The sequence below is a fragment of the Dendrobates tinctorius genome, unplaced genomic scaffold (assembly GCF_039654945.1).
Source record: "Dendrobates tinctorius isolate UK_male_01 unplaced genomic scaffold, ASM3965494v1 ptg000128l, whole genome shotgun sequence".
NCBI classification, from domain to species: Eukaryota; Metazoa; Chordata; class Amphibia; order Anura; family Dendrobatidae; genus Dendrobates; species Dendrobates tinctorius.
In genome coordinates this window covers 5,476,196-5,499,749 of record NW_027361796.1, presented here as the reverse complement: position 1 = coordinate 5,499,749, position 23,554 = coordinate 5,476,196, and the positions used below count along the sequence as shown (strand labels likewise).

Sequence of the window (23,554 nt, the reverse complement as noted above, 5' to 3'; positions counted from 1 at the left end):
ACCACTGCCCAGCTTAAAGACACCAGGTACGCTGCAGCAGCCAGCCACACAGCATACTGAACCTCTCCATGCCCCATGGGGGACAGGAAAGACACTGGTGAGAGGGAGGTGGGAGGGATCATTTAACCTCTCGTACTTCCTGTCCCCCATTAGGGCGTGGAGACAACCTCTTATGCTGTCGTGGAAGGTTGCTAGAGAAAGAGGAGGTTAGAGATAAAAGGTGAGAAGCAGATGGGGAGAGGGAAAAAGTAATGGGGATGCTGAAATCACCGATGATGAGGGTGGGGATGTCACAGGAGAGAAAATGTGGAAGCCAGGAGGTAAAGTGATCCAAGATCTGATTAGAGGGGCCATGAGGACGATACACCACCGCTAGTCGCATGGCATGGACCTCAAAAGAAGGGAAGACAAGTGAGGGTACTTGAGGGATAACTTGAAAGATATGTTTGGGTGATAGGAGCAGACCAACGCCTCCACCTACTCTGTTGTCCGATCTTGGGGTATTCCACAAAAGTGGACTTCCTTTCACTAAGCAAGACTTAAGGCAATCGATTGCACCAAAAAGTTTGCAAAACAAGCCAGATATGATTGACTGCAGAGCCGTCAATCACATAGAATTAAAAATTCCGCTATTCTGGACAATGGAATGGGTGTTTATTAAGTGGTAAATTGCACAGTTTCTTGCTTTACCACACTTGCTACAATTTTTCCATTTGAGAGAGAGAGAGAGAGAGAGAGAGAGAGAATTTTTTTTTGTCCGGCAGCCAGACAGATTTTCGGGTTAATTCAGTGTCTGGAGGATCCGCCGGCCAAAACAACGTTGCAAGCTCCGTTTGGAAATCTTTGAGGATGTTGACGGACACTAACATTGTGGCGGATCCTCAAAAAAACGGATGCAATGGACGGCAATCAGTCAGGATCCGCCAATAATGAAAGTCAATGGGGAAAAAAACGGATCCGCTAAGAAAAATGGCGGATCCGTTTTTTTTCAAAATTGGCGGATCTTGACTGTCAAAAACCGAAGTGTGAAAGAGGCTTTAAAACTCCAGTCTGTTAAACATAAATATAGGGGGATGTGGGATAATGTGCATTGTGGTCTCATTATTACACTGAATGAGCTTATTAGTTTGAACAACCTTTAAAAAGTACCAGCATCACATACTAGCTGGTGTTTAAGGATTTACATTTGGATTGCGGACAAGACTGGAGCAAGATCCAGACATAGGAACAGAGCATTTCTATCATTACTGCCTTTTCTCTAGAAAAGCACTTTTGTGTTAAACTAAAACCAAATAACACAAGAACACAATTATGGAAAATGAAATTAAAGTTTGGAAATGCTCAAGTGAAACAGAGGGAGAATGAATGTGACAATTTCATCAGGACCAGAAAACTAAAGTGTATGAGACTGTGCAGACTCTGCTCTGACAGTAAATGTTAGGGAAGAGGGTTTCAGGCATGGTAGATTTAAACCTGCCCAAAACTCTGTTCCTAGAGGAGATAAGCTGCAGAGAGAGGGATCTGGAAACAACTTATACCCCATACAACTATTGAAAACGGGCATGTGGGCAGGTGACTAGAGAGAAATAGCTGTTGGATAAAAGCAGTTGCCTATGCTGTATGGGTTTTATGGGGTTGGCCACACAAATTTGTAATATGCCATAATCCTTTGTGTTTTGGGGCAAGAAGCTCTACACACGGTCTACAAACTCTTCTGCTGCCTATAGAGAGGATTTTAAATTGTGTGAAGTGCTCTTTCCACCCATTGGCATCAAAATGGTGGCGTTCATGTGACTATTTTCCCCTGGCCCCATCCAATTCTGTTACAGCACTGAATGCATTCAAAGCATACACAGGCGCAAGCACCAAAATGTACCAACATCTGCATAGATCCAAGCAGCAATGGGGCTTGTCATGGAGACCTGGAGTAAGTTTAGAATTATCTGGTGCAAAACAGAAAGGAAAGTGAAAGAATTCTGGAGTTTCTATTTTTTTTTTCTCGTTACGCTGTTTACCGATCAGATTCATTTATTTTATATTTTGCTAGATTACACTTTTACAAATGCAGCAATGCCAAATGTGCAATTTTTTTGTTTTATTTTTAATGGGGTAAAAAGGGGGGTTATTTACCTGTTAATTTCTTTGACATTTTTCAAAACATTTTTTTTTTTTTTTTTTTTACTTTTAACCCCTTTCACCCCCGAGTCGGTTTTCATCTTCATGACCAGAATTTTACAATTCTGACCACTGTCACTTTATGAGGTAATAACTCTGGAACGCTTCAATGCATCCTGGCGATTCTGAGAAAGTTTTCTCATGATATACTGTACTTCAAGATGGTGATAAAATATATTCGGTATGACTTGTGTTTGAGGGGGGAAAAAAAAATGTAAATGTGGTAAATTTTGCAATTTTCACACGTTTATAATTTTTATGACCTTAAATCAGAGAGTTATGTCACACAAAATAGTCAATAAATAACATTTCCCACATGTCTACTTTACACCAGCAGAAGCTTTGAAACAGAATTTCTTTTTTGTTAGTAAGCTAGAAGGGTAAGGCTATGTGTCCACATTGCAGAAATGCTGCGGAAATGTCCGCAAAAAGTCCACAAGCCACACCGAGGTGGCAATTATAAACGCACGTTACTAAGCAGGGAATCTTTTTGGATTTTCACATTGAATACAAGGGTACCGCTGGGCTTGAACAATAGACAAGATTTAGTTAAATTATTATAATTGATTTGGTTCATCTTATATGCTTTTCTTGTCATTATAATTTTTTGTTTGTTTGTTTTGGACCTGTTCTCCATATTCTTTTTTTTTTTTTCTTGTGTGATTTTTATCATATAATTTTTATATTTAAAAAAATTGTTTTGTTCTTGCGTTTATTGTATTTTAATAGGATATTTAAATTATGTGTATTGTCTGACCAATCATGTTCAACTTTCTTGTATGTAATTATGTATGTTTCATCTAGTAGACAGATCTTGACGAAGACTGCAAAGTCGAAACGCGTTGATCTGACAATGTTTTTTTTTGCCTGACAACTTTGTGCCGTCCATGTTTTAAATAATGGATTAAAAGTTATTTTTTAGACTGCTATTTTCTCGCTGGATCCTTCCCTCCTGTTACATGTTTGCTTCAATGGAACCGTGCTGAGTGCCAGCTGTCTAACGAGGAGTCTACACAGTGGTGAGCTGACTTCACAGTCTTTTTTTTTTAATTTATTTTTAGCGACCACCTCACATTTGAAGTGACTGAGGGGTCAGTATTACAGAAAATACCAAAAAGTTACACCATTTGAAAACAACAACCACACCAACAGTGTGTGCCAACCTTGTGAAGACTTGCAGAAAACGTTTGACCTCTGTCATTGCCAACAAAGGATATATAACAAAGTATTGAGATGAACTGTTTTTAATGACCAAATACTTATTTTCCACAATAATTTGCAAAATAAATCTTGCCAAATCAGACAAGGTGATTTTCTGGATTTGTTTTCTCATTTTGACTCTCATAGTTGAGGTCTACCTATGATGTCAATTACAGGCCTCTCATCTTTTTAAGTGGGAGAACTTGCACAATTGGTGCCTGGCTAAACACTTTTTATCCCCACTGTAAACCCACTGTGGTCGAAAACTACTTTAGAAGTACAGTACAAAGCTCAGAAGGGAAGAAGTGCCATATTGGAGTTCAAATTTTGTTAGACTGATTTGAGGGTGCCACGTCACATTGGCAGAGTCACTGAGGTGCCAGAACAGCAGAACCCTCCATAAGTGACCTCATTTTACAAACTTCACCTCTTAATTCATCTAGGGGTGCAATGATCATATTGACACCACAAGTATGTCATAGAATTTTAGACCATTGGGCAAAGAAAAAAAAATAAATACATTTTTACCAGCAAAATTTTGATTTAGCACAAGATTTTACATTTTCACACAGGGAAGTGAGTAAAAATTGCACCAACATTTGCTCCACAATTTCTGCTGAATGTAGAAATACATCATATGTTTCTGTACAGTACTGCCCAGCTCATGCTTCTGGAGACAAGCATCTGTAAATTAGGCGGGTTCTCATTGCTACAGAAATGTCAAACATGTGGACGCTAAATGTGGATTAGGCACACTGGAGATCAGAAGGGAGGGGGCATTTGGATTTGGAAGTGCAGAATTTGCTGAATTTCTTTTTGGGAGGCGAGGAGCCATTTCACTTTTCCAGAGCCTTTGTACTACCGGTAACATGGAAGCCCCCTATATTACTGTTAACAAATGACAGACCTGAGTGGAGGACTTGCTATTCTTTGTGGATTGAGTTGAAGCTTTCATTGGGAGCATTTTACATAACATTTGGGATCTCATTTATCCTGTGCTTTACGCTGAGCGCTTACTTTGGGGTTCATTCAAATGAAACCCATATACTATAATGAGGCAGCGAAATTACGCTGGACTCTGTTCAGCGGTGTCCTTTTCAGAAGTGGACAAAACTGTGGCTGACCATGCTTTTATGCACATTTAAAAAGACACTGCTGGATTATAGGTAGGACAGAGGCCACAGTGCCTCCATCTGCCTTATTCTAGGAAAACTTCTGCTGGGGGCTAAATCACGTATTTCAGAGATTTACATGGAAACCTCAGTGTAAGAGCTCAGCAAAGAGCACAGGATAGATGTGAGCTGAGCCTTACTGTGTTCTTTGGGAGCCAGAATGAAAAAAAATCAACAGCAGATGAATAATTAGTTTTATTTGTCCTCGGGCTGTATAAGTGATTAGACGACTTTACTCTTCGAGACGGTGCAATTACAGCAATACCAGATGTATATCTTTTCTTATGTTTGGCTGCTGTCACACAGTAAAAGACGCTTTTTATTGCAAAAAATAGTTTTTTGCACTGCCATATTTTGATAGTTATAATTGTTCCATATTTCAACCCACAGAGTCATGTGAGAGCTTGTTTTTTGCAGGACGAGTTGACGTTTTTATTGGTACAGTTTTTGGTCACTTGACATTTTTTGATCGCTTTCTTTTCCAATTTTTGGGAGACAGAATGAACAAAACCCAGCAATTCAGGAATTTCTTTTTTTTCTTTACACGGCTCCATGTGTGGTAAATTTGATAAGGCAGCTTTATTCTTCGGATCAGTACGATTGCAGCGATATCACACTTACATAGTTTTTTTTTAATGTTTTTGGTGCTTTTACACAAAATGTGTAAAAAATATGAATGGTGGCTTGTTTATGTGGGACAAGATGACATTTTCAGACATACCATATTTATTTACACTCCTCTTTTTTATTTGGTAGTATGACAAAGCATTTTTTTTTGGCTCGTCTTTTTTTTTTAACCGTGTTCACTAAAGAGGTTAAGTAATGGGACCGTTCTATAGGTAAGGTCATTCCGGACGAGGCGATACCAAATAGGTGTACAATTTTTTCTCTTTTTTCTATTTTTTACTTAGTCCCTCTATGGGACTTTCACTTTTAGCAGTCTGATCGCTCACAGTATTTTTCGGACTATAGGATGCGTTTTTTTTCCCTCAAAAAATGTGGAAGAAAATGGCTGCTGCAGCCAACTCCTGTGCCCACTGCTAAAGAGAAATGAATATTCACTACATTCCACGCCCATGGGCGTGGAAAGGAGTGAATATTAATTTCTCTTTATTAGCAGGCACAATGCTAGCCAAGCGTGTGCTCGGTACATAAGGCAATTAATTCTCACTGCATTCCACTCCCATAGGTGTGGAATGCAGTGATAAATCATTCAATTTAGTCCGGCGGCTGTAGCTGACACTACTTGCTACTAAAAAGCAATGAATACTAACTGTGCTCCACACATAGTCCCGGCGTGGAGATCAGTGAGTTTTCCTGCAGCTGTGCTCGGTTTGTAAGCAGCGCATGACGTCACTGCCATGCACTGCTTACAAGCATGAATCAGCTGATGGCATTGGAACAGGAAGCTGCAAGGAAGCGCGGGAAGGCAAGTATAATGGTTTATGGTTTTTGTTATGTTTTCCTGATGGAGGCCATACATACGGTTAGGTCCATATATATTTGGACAGAGACAACATTTTTCTAATTTTGGTTCTAGATATTACCACAATGTATTTTAAACAAAACAATTCAGATGCAGTTGAAGTTCAGACTTTCAGCTTTCATTTGAGGGTATCCACATAAAAATTGGATGAAGGGTTTAGGAGTTTCAGCTCCTTAACATGTGCCACCCTGTTTTTAAAGGGACCAAAAGTAATTGGACAGATTAAATAATTGTAAATAAAATGTTCATTTCTAGTACTTGGTTGAAAACCCTTTGTTGGCAATGACTGCCTGAAGTCTTGAACTCATGGACATCACCAGACGCTGTGTTTCCTCCTTTTTCATGATCTGCCAGGCCTTCACTGCGGTGGTTTTCAGTTGCTGTTTGTTTGTGGGCCTGTCTGAAGTTTAGTCTGAGGAGACCAGAGCAGGGAGTAGTGAGTATTTTATTTTTTTAATGTGGGGCCATTATTCTGTATGGAGGACTAAGTGGGATCACTATTCTGAATGGAGCATTATATGGGGCCATTATACTATATGAAAGCCTTTGGGGCAATTATACCATATGGAGGACTAAGTGCGGCCATTATGCCACATGGAGGACCAAGGTGGGGCCATTATGCCATATGGAGGACTAAATGGGGCCATTATGCTGTATGAAGGACTAAGTAGGGTCAATATGCCACTTGGAGGACTAAGTGGTACCATTATGCAGCATGGAGGACTATGTGGGGCCATTATGCTGCATGGACCACTATGTGGGGCCATTATGCCGCATGGAGCACTATGTGGGGCCATTATGCCGCATGGAGCACTATGTGGGGTGTGATGCAGCGAGACTTGTAGTCCATGAGTTTATTTACCTATAAAGGGGGCTTATAGGGCTAATCGGGGAGCTGGGCGGGATCGGCTAGCCACACATACACCGCCCTCATATGGGGGTGGTTTTGGATATATAGTGTGACTGAGGTCTGGTCACATGGTCGAGTGTTTTGAACCTGAGTGGTCAGAGTGCAAGGTCCTGGAAGGCCTGTGTGTTGAGAGTTGCAAACTTCCTGAAGAGCACATGATGAGGCCTTGGACCTGGAGGCTGGTGGGTTGGGAGATCGTGGCCGTAACATTGGATCCCTGAATAGCTCCCGGTGAGGCCGGTGTGTTGGGAGGTTCTGGCCGTAGGATCGGATCCCTGAATAGCACCCAGTGAGGCCTGTGTGTTGGACAGTCCCAGGGGGGGACGGATGTCCTGAATAGCACCTGGTGAGGCCATGTGTGTGCAGAGTCTGCGACAGCCCTGCGTTGGGGGTGCTACCGACCATCTGAGGGTCTGGTCTGTCAGGAGTGTCCTGGTCACAAGTACGGTGATCCCAGCAAGGCAGCTTCCCGGGGAGAGAGACAACTGACAAGGAGTCGGCGTCTGGAGCAGGAGCTCCTGTAAGGTACCTCCACAGACTGTTGGTGCTTGTAAAGTTCCATGAACGATAATGAACTGTTGGGCATGAGGTCGCCCACGGTCACCGGACAGAGAGGTCTGGCGTGTTTAGGTACTGCAAGTTTAAGCCATATCTTGTAAAGTATTATGGACAGTGGTAGGTCTGTGACGTGCAACAGGAGTTACCGTGTGGTTTATGCTGTGTAAAATAAACCTCAGACTGTTTATGTGAGCAAAACCGTGCCTGTCTATGTTAATCCAGTGCCAAGCGAGTGCCCCACAACACAAGCAGTAAGAGCTGCACTACAGGGGCCATTATGCCGCATGGAGCACTATGTGGGACCATTATGCCACATGAAGGACTATGTGGGGCCATTATGCCACATGGAGGACTATGTGGGACCATTATTCCATATGGAGGACTATGTGGGGCCATTATGTCGTATGGAGGACTATGTGAAGCCATTATGCCATATGGTGGACTATGTGGGGCAAGTATGCCGTATGGAAGATTGTGTGGAGCCATTATGCCACATGGAGGACTATGTGGGGCCATTATGCCACAAGAAGGAATATGTGGGACCATTATGCCATATGGAGGACTATGTGGGCCATTATGTCGTATGGAGGACTATGTGGGGCGAGTATGCCGTATAGAGGATTGTGTGGGGCCATTATGCCGTATAGAGAATGTGAGGACACAGCATGGTATCTTAATTAAGCAGACGTCTATTTTAAGCAAGCCAGAAAGAATAGACTTATCTATATAGTGACTTTTGAATGTATGTGTTGCTTTCTGGTAGGTCAAGAAAACAGACTTGTTTGTTTAAGCCTTTAATATTCACTTGTAAGTTGACAATTTGTTGTAACATATTGTGCTCTTATCCTTGATGACTAGTGATGTTTGCTGATATGCTAGTTATGCATTGTCTAGGCCAGCTTGTTGACTTAAAATAGAGGAGGAAAAACAATGCTAATAAATCTCCATTCTTCTCTTTTACCTGTATATAATGATTGAAGGACACTTATTAACCATAAAAATAGGTTATATGTTCTCCGTGAAAGTGAGTGAGCCAGAGACTGAGCCAAGACATCCAGAAGGACCAGAGACAGGACAGCAACATCATGGCTCCATCACGAGGGGCACAAGATTTATCATTCTACAGGATGCCAGCTTAGGGGATCCTCGGCCCCAGCTGGAAGAATACAGATCTGCTGCATTGACCATCGCTGAACCATGGATGTGTTTGTGAAAGCCAGGATGGGACCTTCCGGTCACCTGGAACCTATGGATATGTTCGGAGAAGCCAGGTTGTGACTCCGGTCAACTAGCCTTGCATCTCAATGGACTGTCATCTTCCTAAGCTTGTCGCTACCTCCTCTCTGTGTGTGCCACAGGTGGGGTGATCGGCCCTGGAAGACTTGAAGTAACAGCTGCTATCATCCAGGGCTGTGGAGTCGGAGCTCATTTTGGTGGAGTCGGAATAAAATGGTCCGACTCCAACTCCTAAAATATATAATAAATTGGGTACAGTAGTTCAACGCAGAATGTGCTGAATATTTTTTCATAAGAATTTGGGAAAGTTATGAAATGTCCTATAAATGGCTGTTCTATTCCTGATCTAAGGCTACATTCACACACAGCGTTTTTGCTGCATTTTTTGAGGATACGTTTTTCAGCTGCAAAACCAGATCAGCTTTTTAAAAAACCGCATCACCTGAAAGGTTTTTGAGCTCATAGATAATGTTTTCAATAGCAAAAGCAGATTAGAAATCTGCTCTATTCATTTCCATATCTTATCTGTACCAAAAAGAATGAAAGCCGGGTAGCACACAGACTAACACTCTTTTTTTTAGCACCAGTCAGGTACACCTCATAGCTGCCCAAAAGGACGCCCAGGACAGGCATTGCTCATCTTCAGTAACACATCAACATCAATTGATAGTTGGAATAAATAGACTGCATTCACCACATCTTAAGGTGCAGGCTTTATTTTCAAGTGTAGGGGCGTGCAGTATAAGGTTCTGCAGCAGCTGAGGTGTGCAGTGTGAGATTCTGCAGAACAGTATGAGGTTCTGCCCCCCCCTAGCTTTGATCCTGGCTAAAACCGTTTCTTATAGATATGGCGAACCCTCAGGTAACCCTAAATGAAGGTCAATGGACACAGGTGGCTGAATTGAAGGAATTGCTTAATCACCTATTTACCGTGACTAAAAAATTACAAGCTGAGGATTTAACTCCTGGCATTTTCATAAGGGAGTGGAAGAACTTGCTATTTTGCCTGTCCCAAAGAGGAGATTTAATCGCAGATGGCATTTCTGCTTCAATGAAACGGAGAGAGACACAGCTATTGGGAAATAAAATTTTTCTGGCAGCTGTTTATGTGGACCCAAGTCATCGTATATTGCTTGATGATCAACAGCTTACTAAAGGAAAAGAAGCTCTGACTGAGGTAGCAGTTAGGATGAGTGGCCTACAGGAGGACTGGCAGGCGCAAGAGGACTTGGGTCCTGACAGTGCTACTGCTGCCATATCTTCATCCTCATCAGATGAGGAGTTTGACTTTGACAAGTATGATGATATGGAGTAGGCAAGGAAAAAGATTTCACTCCGTCTCCTATAGCAAGCAGATTGACCATATTTCAGCAAAATGTTTCACTTGCTCTCAAAGAAAAATTCAACCGTTCATCAAAACTGACTGTGCATGAGGCAATTCCTTTATACTTGGAAATTGTTAGAGATGTTGCCCATGTGGTTACGGCTTTGCCTCCAACCCAAGTTAGTGTAGAGAGGTTGTTCTCTGGCCTTAAAATTATTAGGTCAGATTTTAGGTCATCTATGAAGGAGGATGTGATGGAGGCAATTCTATTTCTTAGAACAAATTCATAGACTGCACAAATGTTATTTAGTTTGTTTTTGTTGAAAACTGTTTTTTGCCACTTACGTGGTTTATTGCATAGTGTTACAGTATATATATATGTAATCGATATTACATAGTGCATTACATATTTACAATTTATTACAGTTTTTTGTGTTCTAAAGTTGTATTCCAATAAATATATTATGTTCTATCTAAATGTCTTGATTATTGTATCATAAAAATGATTAAATGTCTGATGTTCACGTTGTACTACAATACATTTTTCACTTAAATATAAGCAATATATGTTGGAGTCGGAGTCGCAGGTTTGGCTTACCGACTCCACAGCCCTGCTATCATCTTGGCGAGTCAGCGGAAGAGTGAGACTCTAATTAATGTGCACTGTCTTGGGTACTGTGCTGGGACTGTTCTATGTGTTACTTGCCTGTTTTGTGGTTCAATAAAGTATTTCCACACTGTTTTACCCTCACCCTGCATTGTCTGAGTAGCATTATGCCCACGTGCGGGAGAGCAGTCGTGCCGTGAGGAGGACTATGTGGGGTCATTATGCAGTAAGGAGGACTATGTGTGGCCATTATGTTGTATGGAGGACTATGTGGGGCCCATTATATTTTATAGAGGACTATGAGGGGCCCATTATACTTTATGGAGGGCTGTGTAGGGATTACAGTTGGGGCATCATACTGTGTTGGGGTCACAATACTCTTTCGAGTCTGTACAGAAGGGCCATCACATCGTGCGTGTGAAGGGTAATGAAGGAATTCACTGTGTGAATATTATGCTGTGTTTGGGGGGCAGTTTTATTGGTATACTTTATGTGGGCAACGAAAGGGCCATCTAAGGCTACTTTCACACTAGCGTTTTTTTGCGCTGCGCCTCGAGCACATTCCAAACGCATGCAAAAAACGCATTAAGCGTTTTGCATGCATTTGCTGCTTTTTTTGCGCATGCGATTTAACCAGCTTGTCGCCATGTTAACTCTAAAAAAAAACATGCGATTTTAAACGCATGCGTGCGCATGTCCTAGTGCATGCGTGCGATCTCATAGACTGTAAAAAATTTTTGCGCAATCCGTGCGCATGCATTTTTTGGCAGCAGTTGGGTGCACAGAAAAATCCAACATGTTGTGTCTGGCGTGCCTGGGCGCACACCTGGAAAACCGCTGCGCACGAAAACGCACATGAACGCGTACAAGCGCTATACCATGTGCCCACCATGTTAAAGATAGGGGAGCAATGCTCATGCGCACAATAGCGCACGAGGCGCAGCGCTAAAAAACGCAAGTGTGAAACCAGCCTAAGTGCTTCAAAAAGAGGAAAATTATTTTGTAAGGCCTGCAAAGTTGTGAGATACTCTTTTCTATAACATCACCGAATATTAACTTTTTTTTTATTGCAAACCTGCAGCAATTTAAAGTAAAACATGCACGGTTTTGCAAGCCATTGAGCAGATTTGGAAACCTTAATGCCCCTACTGTAAGAGCAGCAGTGTCCAAGCAAGTTCAAAACAAAACATGGTTTATGACCAAATGGAAAGCTCACATAATGCACAGCACGCTGTACCCTCCGGATCGCAGCCGGGAAAATCAAATACAGTCCAGGATCAGCTATCATGGGCAACTGTACCGTCATGTACGCTGGTGGTGCCAGACGTCTTGGCAACGCTTGGCCCTGTGTTACTTCACACAGGGAGTGCTCTGCAGACCGACTGCTCTGTGTGCCCGTAAGCTCAAAACTGACACCCCCAAACACTTCCTGCAGGTATTTTTTCCTTTCCTCCACTCTGTGGCCATGGGCCACTTATAAGATCTGGGCTGAAGGAAACGGACCGGCCCCACTACCTTCCTACAGTCCGTTTCAAAAATAAAAGCCCGTACCTGGTTTTCCTGAACAATTCTTTGGTCAAATAACTTGACCAAGTTCACACTTTTATTCTGCCTTGTAACTCACAGGCAATCTGCTGTGACCACAAGGCACTCCAGCGGATCTAATACGCTTCTGAGCGCATCCTGGGGGACATATAGAGACCCTCACATATGACTCAGTCACTGCCTCACACCACTACCTATATTGTTTGATTTCACCATGTGATCTGTCCGTCCCTACCTGGCCTGAAGAGCGACAGACTCGTCCAAAAGCGTTCCTACTACTGTGAAACCTGATAACATGGTGTTGACATGCTATTTATTCTCTAGGATACACAGAACAGGATCCATGGGCAGTAAGGAACAGAATCTGCAGACAGCTGCATTCTCCACTCCTAAAGGTGACTGCGTCCATAGATGTAGTGTACATTACAGTAGCGTCATTCTCCCCTTAAAAGTTAAAAAAAAACCACGGTGATCAACTTGGATATACAAGAGCGTTGTCATGAACACCGCACTGAACTTGCTCACTGAGCCAGTGCGCATGTCCTGAGTAAAGCGAACAGTGCTCAAAGATACCTGTAGAGCGGGCAGCAGCCGAGTAGATGCGTACTTCAGAGCCGCAGGACCTGAAGCACGTGACTGCTAGGGGCGTGGCCTAAACTCCACAGAACTAGGAGCTGCAAGATAACTCCTAGCTGGGTAACTGCGAGACAAAGTTACCAGGGGGCATAGACAGGGAGAATAGTCAGGACGTAGCCAATGAGTCACACACAGAGATAGCTGCAAGGTACAATAAGGGCGAGCAGAGAGTAGTCAGGTCACAGGCAATGAGTCATACACAGAGATAATAACGCAGTACAAAATCAACAGGCAAACTCACAACGGGAAACAGAACCGGGTCAGAACCATATAAACAAGCTATAGCAACAAACAGGCACACAGGGGTCAGCACACTAGGCCAAAGGCAAAAGTATAACTGGCAGCGAATGAAGCTTCCCAGGGGTTTAAGAAGCTCTCCCAGAACCAGAAAGAGGCCACAATCATTAACCCCCAGTGTGCAGGTCAAAACCTGCACCAAGCTCCAGACATTAACCCCAGGTGTGCAGCTCAAAAACTTGCACTGGAATCATGACAAGCGGAGGTCAGACACCTGAGAATTTGTTCCAGGGATTGATTGGTGCGTTCTGTCTGACCATTACTCTCCGGGTGATATGCCGACGAGAAGGAGAGTGAGATGCCCAATTTCATACAGAACGCCTTTCAAAATTTGGCCACAAACTGCACACCTCTGTCAGACACAACATTCAGGGGTACCCCATGCTATCGGACCACATGCTGCATAAACAACCTTGACAATGTTTCTGCTGAAGGTAATGCTGCCAAGGGAATGAAATGGGCCTGTTTAGAAAACCTATCCACCACCACCCAGATCACGGTATTGCCCCTGGAAGGTGGAAGGCCGGTAATAAAATCCATGGAAAGATGAGTCCATGGCCTATCAGGAACAGGTAAAGGTATGAGTTCCCCAGCCGGTCGGTTATGCGAGCTTTTGGAACGGGCACACATGCCACAAGCAGATACAAATTCCTTGACATCAAACCCTAGTGAAGGCCACCAAAAACCCCTGGCTACTGCCTATCTAGTGGCCGTGATACCTGGATGAGCACTCAGCCTAGATTCATGAAACTCCTGCAGAAGTAGTCAGGTCACAGGCTATGAGTCATACACAGAGATAATAACGCAGTACAAAATCAACAGGCAAACTCACAACGGGAAACAGAACCGGGTCAGAACCATATAAACAAGCTATAGCAACAAACAGGCACACAGGGGTCAGCACACTAGGCCAAAGGCAAAAGTATAACTGGCAGGGATTGAAGCTTCCCAGGGGTTTAAGAAGCTCTCCCAGAACCAGAAAGAGGCCACAATCATTAACCCCCCGGTGTGCAGGTCAAAACCTGCACCGAGCTCCAGACATTAAGCCCAGGTGTGCAGCTCAAAAACCTGCACTGGGATCATGACAAGCGTTATTATAATTCTCTGGTTATTGTATGCAATGAGGCCCTGCATGGCCCAAATGGAAAATTTGTTTTTTATGTTATGTTTTGTTATGCATAACCAATAAAATCTCATTCAACAAAGTATAAAAGCAAAAAGTCACAGCAATACTCCAAATCACACTGATCCCAGTCATGTTTCCATTTCCTCGTCACAGGTGCCTTACTCCCTACCAGTCACATCCCTGAGCATTACAGCCTCTTATATGGGATTCTTGTTATTAACAGTCACAGCAAAGTGTACAGTGGTTTAAAGCATCCTTTTAACCAACTTTCATAAAAATGAACTAATAGCAGTGCATGCAAAACGACCCAGGAGTCTCACAGAACTGGAAGAATTTTAAAAAGAAAAATGGATGAAAATCCCTCACACAAGAATTGAAAGACTCTTGGCTAGCTACAAAAAGTGTTTACAAGCTGGGATACTTTCAAAAGGAGGTGCTACTAGGTACTAACCATGCAGGGCGCACAAGCTTTTGCATTGCCCATTTTCCTTTTGGTAAATTTTTAAAATTTAAAAGATGGAAAGAAAAAAAAAAAAAAAATATATATATATATATATATATATATATATATATATATATATATATATATATATATATATATATATATATATATGTGTATATGTATATATACCGTATTTTTCGCTTTGTAAGACGCACTTCTTTCCCCCCAAATTTGGGGGGAAAATAGGGGTGCGTCTTACAATGCAAACATACCTTTTTTGGTGCTGCCGCTGCGGGTGACCGTTAATTGCTGCCGCCGCCGCTATGGGTCCCCCGGTGCTTGCCACCGCCGGGCTCTGTCCCTTGCTGCGTCGGGGGCTCTGACGTTCCTTCCATGCCTGTGCGGTGGATTGCTTCCTGGAAAATGGCCGCTGTGGCCATCTCCCAAGATTTCAATGCCGAGATCTCCATCTGCGCTTGCGCGGCGGCCACTTACCAGGAACCAATCCACCGCACAGGCATGGAAGGAACGTCAGAGCCTCCGACGCAGCAAGGGACAGAGCCCGGCGGCGGCAAGCACCGGGGGACCCAGCGCGGCGGCAGCAGCACCCGGTAAAGAGTGGACGACAGCACCCTGGGGACAGAGCGGGCGACAGCACCCCAGGGACAGAGCGGTAAGCAATAAGATGCTTGGATTATAAGAATCACCACCATTTTATTAAAAAAAACTTTTTTTTCCTATTTTTCTCCTCAAAATTTGGGGTGCGTCTTATAAAGCAAAAAATACGGTGTGTGTATTATATATATATATATATATATAAATAAAATTTTTTGCCTAAAATGCAAAGGAAATGTGTCATCCTTAAAGGGAATCTGTCGCCTCCTTTTTGCCCTATGAGCTGCGGCCACCGCCATCAGGGGCTTAACTACAGCATTCTGTAATGCTGTAGCTAAGCCCCCGATGTAACCTAAAAGATAAGAAAAACTAGTTAGATTATATTCACCGGGGGGTGGGTGTTGCGGTCCAGTCTGGCACCTCCCATCTTCTAGTGATGACGTCCTCCTCCTTACTTCTGCAGCGGCTTCTATGCAGGCGTACTATATCTGCCCTGTTGAGGGCAAAGCAGAGTACTGCAGTGCGCAGGCGCCGGGATAGGTCAGAGAGGTCCGGCGCTTGCGCACTGCAGTACTTTACTCTGCCCTCAACAGTGCAGATATAGCACGCCTGCGCAGGAGCCGCGGCAGAAGAAGGAGGACGTCATCGCTATAAGATTGGAGGCGCCAGACCGGAACGAGACACCCATCGGACCGGACCCCCGGGTGATTATAATCTAACTCGTTTTTCTTATTTTTCAGGTTACATCAGGAGCTTATCTACAGCATTACAGAATGCTATAGATAAGCCCCTAATGGCGGTGGCCGCAGCTCATACGCCAAAAATGAGGTGACAGATTCCCTTTAACTTTAGGCCTTTTAGCGATCATTTCATCTTCAACTTGCTTAATGGTTCACAATAAACAGATATCATGACCAGAGGTGCCCAGACTTTTAAATACCACTGTATTAACACTAGGTATAGCCCATTTACATACAGTATAATTTTTTTTATAAAACTCAGTGTGTGTGTGTGTGTGTGTGTGTGTGTGTGTGTGTGTGTGTGTGTGTGTGTGTGTGTGTGTGTGTGTCGGGATTGGCATCTGCACCGTTGCAGCTACAGCCACCAAATTTTGCAGTCACACGTCTGGACCCAGAGAGCGTCATAGGCTATGTTGTGAGGCGAAATTTTAACCCCGCGCATTCCAATTCACCAAACGATTTTGCCCCTAGGTACATAATGGGGGAAAAGTGTATGTATTGGCATCTGCACCGTCGCAGCTACAGCCACAAAATTTTGCAGTCACACGTCTGGACCCCGAGAGCGTCATAGGCTATGTTGTGAGGCGAAATTTTAACCCCACACGTTCCAATTCACCAAAAAATTTTGCCCCTATCTACATAATGGGGAAAATTGTTGGAGGCAAATTGACAGCTGCCAGATGTGAACAAGGGAGACTTAAAAAGAATGAGAGCGATGGCACCAAAGAGTATATACCGTACAGTTGCTAAGGTGGGGCCCTGACATGGGATACTCACCACACACGGGGATATGAACACACACACAAAATGCGTCACACACTACCACGTGCTTCAACACATATACCACCCTCAGCACACATTTCACCATACATACACCAACCTCGCCACATAAAAGTCGAAACACAAAAGTCGCCACGCTGTCCCAGAACTGTTTAAAAGATGAAAAATGATCTGTGGTTGGTTGCTATCAGCAACTGTTTTTTTTCACACGGGATGCATTATAGTTGGCACTGGGCAGCCCCCCTATATGGTGTTACTAAGAGGTTGTGAGCCAGAAGCCCTGCATTCCCTGTGTGAACACTGCCACATGCGGATTATTTCTTCTGCACTGGTGTACCACACGGCCAATCCCTGATAGTAGGCTGGCTGTTTCATTTGGTATTATTGCACCTGTGCAGCTGCCATTTTACTCAAGGGTCCGCTGCACCTTGTATTAGTGCAGATGCATTTAGGCCTGTCTGGTTTGTATCTGAATTTTTTTTTTTTTAACAGTTTTCTTTGTAGACAGTTGTGATAACTGAGGCCTATTATTCTTATCATTTCTATGGTGTTATTGTCCTTCTGTAAAGCTGGAAATAACACAATTTATTACAGTGCCAACACAGACCACCCTCTGACACAGACTGCAGGGGGAGCCCAGTATCACACAGGATAGGATTAGATACACAGCTCAGCAGTCAGTATCACACAGGAGAGGATTAGACACATGGCTCAGCAGTCAGTATCACAGGATAGGATTAGATACACAGCTCAGCAGTCAGTATAACACAGGATAGGATTAGATACACAGCTCAGCAGTCGGTATCACAGAGGACAGAAATAGATACACGGCTCAGCAGACAGTATCACACAGGATAGGATTAGATACGCAGCTCAGCACACAGTATCACACAGAATAGTATTAGATACACGGCACAGCAGACAGTATCACACAGAATAGGATTAGATACACGGCTCAGCAGTCAGTATCACACAGGATCGGATTAGATACACGGCTGAGCAGTCAGTAACACACGATAGGATTAGATACACAGCTCAGCACAAAATATCACACAGGAGAGGATTAGGTACACAGCTCAGCAGACATTATCACACAGGATAGGGTTAGATATACAGCTCTGAAACAGGATGTGCCAAAGGAGAGGACATTTTCATTCCAAGAATTCCACTCATTGCATCTGATTTGTTTTTTGATTTGAAACGCCTCCAGTTTCCAGTTCAACTGCTATTTGCAATGGCCATTAACAATGCTCAGGGACAGTCCTTGAAAGTAGTAGGGATCGATTTAAGTAGTAGGGATAGATTTGCAATCTCCATGCTTTTCTCATTGTCAACTTTATGTGATCTGTTCAAGAGTTGGAACAGCCAAAAATCTGTTCATCTTTGCACCGAAAGTAAAAACCAAACATGTTGTTTATTAAAAGGCTTTTGAATGAGTTGAAAATAAAATACTATCAATACTTGGGTAATCGTTTAGTTAATTTGTGTTGCAAACCTGTAGTGTTGAATATATGATGTGAAATGTTTTTATGTGCTACTGTATATAATCATTATAATTTGTTATAACTAACCACAGTTGGTTACTATGCCCGGACAACGCCGGGCTCTTCAGCTAGTATATATATTATAGTTATCTGAGATGAACTTTCACTTACAGTTTACTTAATTGCGCTCTACAATAACAAAATTGAATAGCTAGTAAGACAAGGAAAATTTTCATAGACATACAAGGCTGTTCTTAACATTTTAGTCTAATTTTCTGTCCCATTTAGTTCACAATATTCTTTACCAACTGCTAAAGGACAGAAGTAAAAGCAACTCATAAAACTGTGTTTTTGGAACACAGTGATACTGTATAGAGATAAGAAATTATAAATAGATTTATCAGCAGGCAGACTGAAAAGCATTAGCACTTAACTCGTTCTCTTGGAAATATTCTGGGTCTTAAATAACTAGTAGAATATTTTTAATTTTGTGCATGTACTGATCACACGGCTTTAAACATTTTTATTGATTTTTTTCAGGTCGCTAAAATTACTTTTGCATATTTGTCTAATGCCTTACTATAATGCTACATCAATGTACAGAAAGTCAACTTTGCTCCATTACGTGAGCTGGCAAAAACTCACTAAATTCCGCCTTGGCATTAATTAATGACTGCATAGTTGTGACAACTCAAGGTCAGGGGGAGACATGACAGTTCATTCGACACATTCACCCTCCCACACAACACAAATCCCAAAGCAAAGCAACCTCACCCCCAACCATTTTTTGGAATAACTATTGGCCTTTTTCAAGCATGTGCCACACAAGTTTCTGTAATGATGATGCACATTTTTATCTAAGGGGATGTTGAACAAATTCCTCCAAACAGATATGCAGATGATCAGGAGAACAGTTTTCATCTTACATAAACCCAAACACAAATGCAAGAAGTAAATGCCCAAATAACTGTAGGCTGGTCACAAAGAAAGAAAACGCACTTACCACAAGCTTTAGCGGCAGTGATGCATATCTCTTCTGCAACATATTCCCCTGGGGGTAACACAAGGTAATCCTTACCAGCAGTGCCCAAACCATGGTACAGAAAGATTTTAAATTCCGTTGTGTCATTGGGTCTTGGAGCACTTAACTGAGTATCTCCACTTGATTCAACAGTAGGGACTGAGGCTATGTTCATTTCAGTCATTGTGAGGCAAGCCATTACATTACTCCGCAAATACCTAGGAGCAAAAGCACAACAAAATCAGAAATTAACGTGTTTCTTTGGGAGAAACAGCCTACAGCAAGGTCAGAGATGCAGATTTAGCACAGTATTAGCAGTATAGCAAAATCAAAGCATTCTGATTTAACGGTTCTATACCTCAAGGGTTTTCGGAGAGTTCAGCGTACACAAATAACACAGGTAATTGCAACGGGTGCAGTTTTAAGGCCAAGTGCTGTAATACTCCTCGTTATTTATTTTACTTGCTTATATCACACCACTGATTTCCACAGCGCTATACAGACCTCATTCATCACTGTCCTCATTGGGGCTGACAATCTAAATTCCCTATCAGTATGTCTTTGGAGTGTGGCAGGAAATCAGAGAACCCAGAGGAAACCCACGCCAACAAGGGAGCACCGCTCTTTAGTGGGGTTTGAACCTAGGACCCCATCGCAGCAAGACTGCAGTGCTAACCACTGACCATTGTGCTGCCATTATGTGTGCATTGTGTTCATGAGCTGTGACTCCAAAAACCCTCTTGCCATTAATTGCCAGCTTGCTCCCTACGCAGAATACACATCAGTGTATTAACAGAGGACTGGGAAGCTTACTCATGAATAACAAGACTTTTGCTGTGATTATTTCCCTTTATCGATGTGTTTTTGGCACAAACACACTGGAATTCTGCACTTAAAAACGTCAATAGTGGTTTTTTACATAGCACCATCAACACCTACCCACAGCAGTCAGTTTTTACCTTCCAGACAAGGCCACATTTTCAATTCTGACATGTCATTGTATGAGGTAATAATACTAAATTGGTTTTACAGATCCCAGTGATTACAATATTATTTTTTCTTAACATGTTCTACTCTATGTTGGTGGAAAATGTATCTTTGATTTAAGCATCTGAGAATATTTGAAAGTTAAAATAAAATTGTGAAAAATTAGCAATTTTTAAAATAAGAATACTTAAAGGGAACCTGTCAGCAGGATTATGTACAGTAACCTACACACAGTGTCAGGTTGGCGCAATTATACTGATAACCTTGGTTAATGAAATCCATCTTGTGGCTGTTTCTTAATATTTATTTTCAGTTTTGTGTTAATGATATGCCCATGTACTAAGGTAGGGCTGGGGTATGTGGTGCTCTGATTAGGTATTCATAGTGCAGACTGCTGACTTGTCACTGATCCCCCACTGACCGGCCGCCTAGTTTACATAATGAATACCATCACATACTGAATAAAAATAATAAAAAATACGCTTGTGCAGGCAGGTGCCGGCCGTGGCACCTGCGCTGCAGAATAATAACATGGTTACTGTGCACGTAATCCATTTTGTATATATACTTGAGCGACGGGGGAAAAAGTCATTTTAAAAATGGGGCCCGCGCAGAAGCAGCTATCGGTTTGTATAGAGATCCAGTAGCTGCTGCGCAGGCGGCGCCATCTTGCTGGAGAAGGGAAAAAAAAAAAAAAAGGCCTCCACCAAGAAGGTGCCACCCACGCATGCGCAATAGCAGCTGTCGGCGATCTCCGAGAGCTGCTACTGTGTAGGCGAGGGCGCCACGCCGCATTGATGCAGTAATTGATGCCAAAGGAGCGCCGACCAAGTACTGAGTGCATTTACTAAACATACATTTCCGTAGGCCAACAGTTTGGATTTTAAAATCATTTTTCAAGCTGGTGTTATAAAGTATTCTAATTTACTGAGATAATGACTTTTGGGTTTTCATTGGCTGTAAGACAATCATCAACATTAACAGAAATAAACACTTGAAATAGATCACTCTGTGTGTAATGACTCTATATAATATGAGTTTCACTTTTTGTATTGAAGAACTGAAATAAATTAACTTTTTGATGAATATTCTAATTGAGTGAGAAGCACTTGTATATGTTTTGTTCTCGCAATCCAAGACTTTTTTCACATTTTATAACAGTAAATTTGTTACTGTAGATTATATTTCAGTCACCTAAGAAGGGTTGGAGCTGAGGTGCATTAACCCCTTTTCGACATGGCCAATTTCTACTTTCATTTTTTCCTCCCCTTTTTTTCTACTTTATCCACACAAAAATATGAGGACGTGTTTTTGTGGTGTTTAACACCATTAATTTTACCACAAAATTCCAAGTGCAGTAAATATGCACAAAAAATGGAATTATGACTTTTTTTTGGGAAATTGTGTTTACGAAAAATAGTTTGTGGTAAAAATGACATAGCAGTAGGATTTCCTTATCAGTATAATTACAACGATACCAAACTTGTTCAGGTTTTTTATTGTTATTACTGTATTTTAGTAGTGAAAGTAAAATATTTTTGATTCTGTTTCTATGTTACAAGACCGATAATGTTTTCATTTTTCGTTTGATACAGCTGTTTGAGTGCTTTTTTTGCGAGGAGAGACAACCTTTTTATTGATACCATATATGACATTTTGATCGCTTATGAGATTGTTTCTCATGACAGATTGTACTTCATGATAGTGGTAAAATTTGTTCGATATGACTTGCATTTACTTGTCAAAATATTGGAAATTTGGTGAAAATTTCACAATTTTCAAACTTTTTATTCTTATACCCTGTCTACTTTGCATCAGCACAATTTTTGAAACATCCACAGTGCCTCATTATAGGGAATCTTCCGCCTGTGATCCATCTGAATCTTGTATTTCAGAGATTTACACAGCAACTCCAATGTAAGTGCTCAGCGTAGAGCGCAGGATAAATAGATAAATGATAAAAATCAACAGCAGGTGAAGAATTGGTTTTATTTATTTTTACGCCATTCCTCGTGTGGTATAAGTGATTAGAAGACTTTATTCTTTGGCTTAGTGCAATTACAGCGATAACAGATTTATATTGGGTTTTTATGTTTGGCTGCTGTCACACACATACAGGACGCTTTTAATTGCTAGTTTTTGCATTGCTATAATTTGTAAGTTATAAGTTTCCTATAAACCTGCTGATGTGAGAGCTTGCTTTTTGTGGGACAAGCGTTTTTATTGGTACCAATTTAATGCAAATAACTTTGTTTGATTACTTTCTATTCTGTTTTTTTGGAGGAAAATGAACAAAAGTCAGCAATTCAATATTTCATTTTTTTTTATGCTGTTCCACGTGTGTCAAAATTGATAAGGCAGTTTTATAAATTCAGGTCAGTACGATAACAGCAATACCACATTTATATCTTTTTATGTTTTGGGGCTTTTACACAATAAAAACCATTTGATAGAAACATATTTTTGCATCGCTTTATCCTGAGAGCGCCAACTTTAATTTTTCCACTGATGGAGCAATATGGAGGGTTGTTCTTATTTTTGCAGGACAATATAACTTTTTCAGAGATACCATTTATATTTGTCTTTTTTAGTGTTTTACTCCACCTTTTGTTCAGCGGTATGATGAAAAAGCATAGTATTTTTTTTGTTCACTGTATATATTTACATATACACACACATACATACTCACACACAAACACATGTGTATATATATATATATATATTATACACACACACACACACACACACACACACACACATATATACACATACATGCACACACAAATACATAATATATATAGTGGTAGATGGGCTCACTCGGCTGTACACAGAGGTAGACATGGAACACTGTCGCTTTAGGAGTGTCCTTGGTTTATGAGATGTGACATAAACCAAGGTGAAGCACAAAGCAAACACGGTCTTCTGGGCAAAACAGTAAGCCTGTGTGCACACGTAAGCGTTTTTGTCGCGTTTAAGCGTTTTTACCGGCAAAAACGCCTAAAAAACGCTTACAAGAAGCATCACATTCATTTTAATGAATTCTGCACTTTGTGTGCATATTGATGCGTTTTTTTCCCGCAGCATGCTCAATTTCGCGGAAAAATCCGCATTTCTAACTATATTCTATGAGACTGAGGATGCTCTGGAAAAAAACACATAAAAAACACACGTTTCCTGGGAAGGAGTCCGGTTTTCAGTCAGGAATTTTCTGCA

General features: G+C 41.8%; 1 protein-coding gene across 1 annotated transcript in view; it reads right to left on the bottom strand.

Annotated features, from left to right (window-relative positions):
- The window catches only part of JAK2 (Janus kinase 2), a 333,755-nt gene that overhangs the window by 208,367 nt on the left and 101,834 nt on the right, over positions 1-23,554 (bottom strand). Inside the window, exon 2 of the mRNA XM_073542632.1 lies at positions 19,337-19,572. Within this exon, the coding sequence (XP_073398733.1) occupies positions 19,337-19,553 (217 nt within the window). The 5' untranslated portion in view covers positions 19,554-19,572. The remainder of the gene's footprint in view (positions 1-19,336; positions 19,573-23,554) is intronic.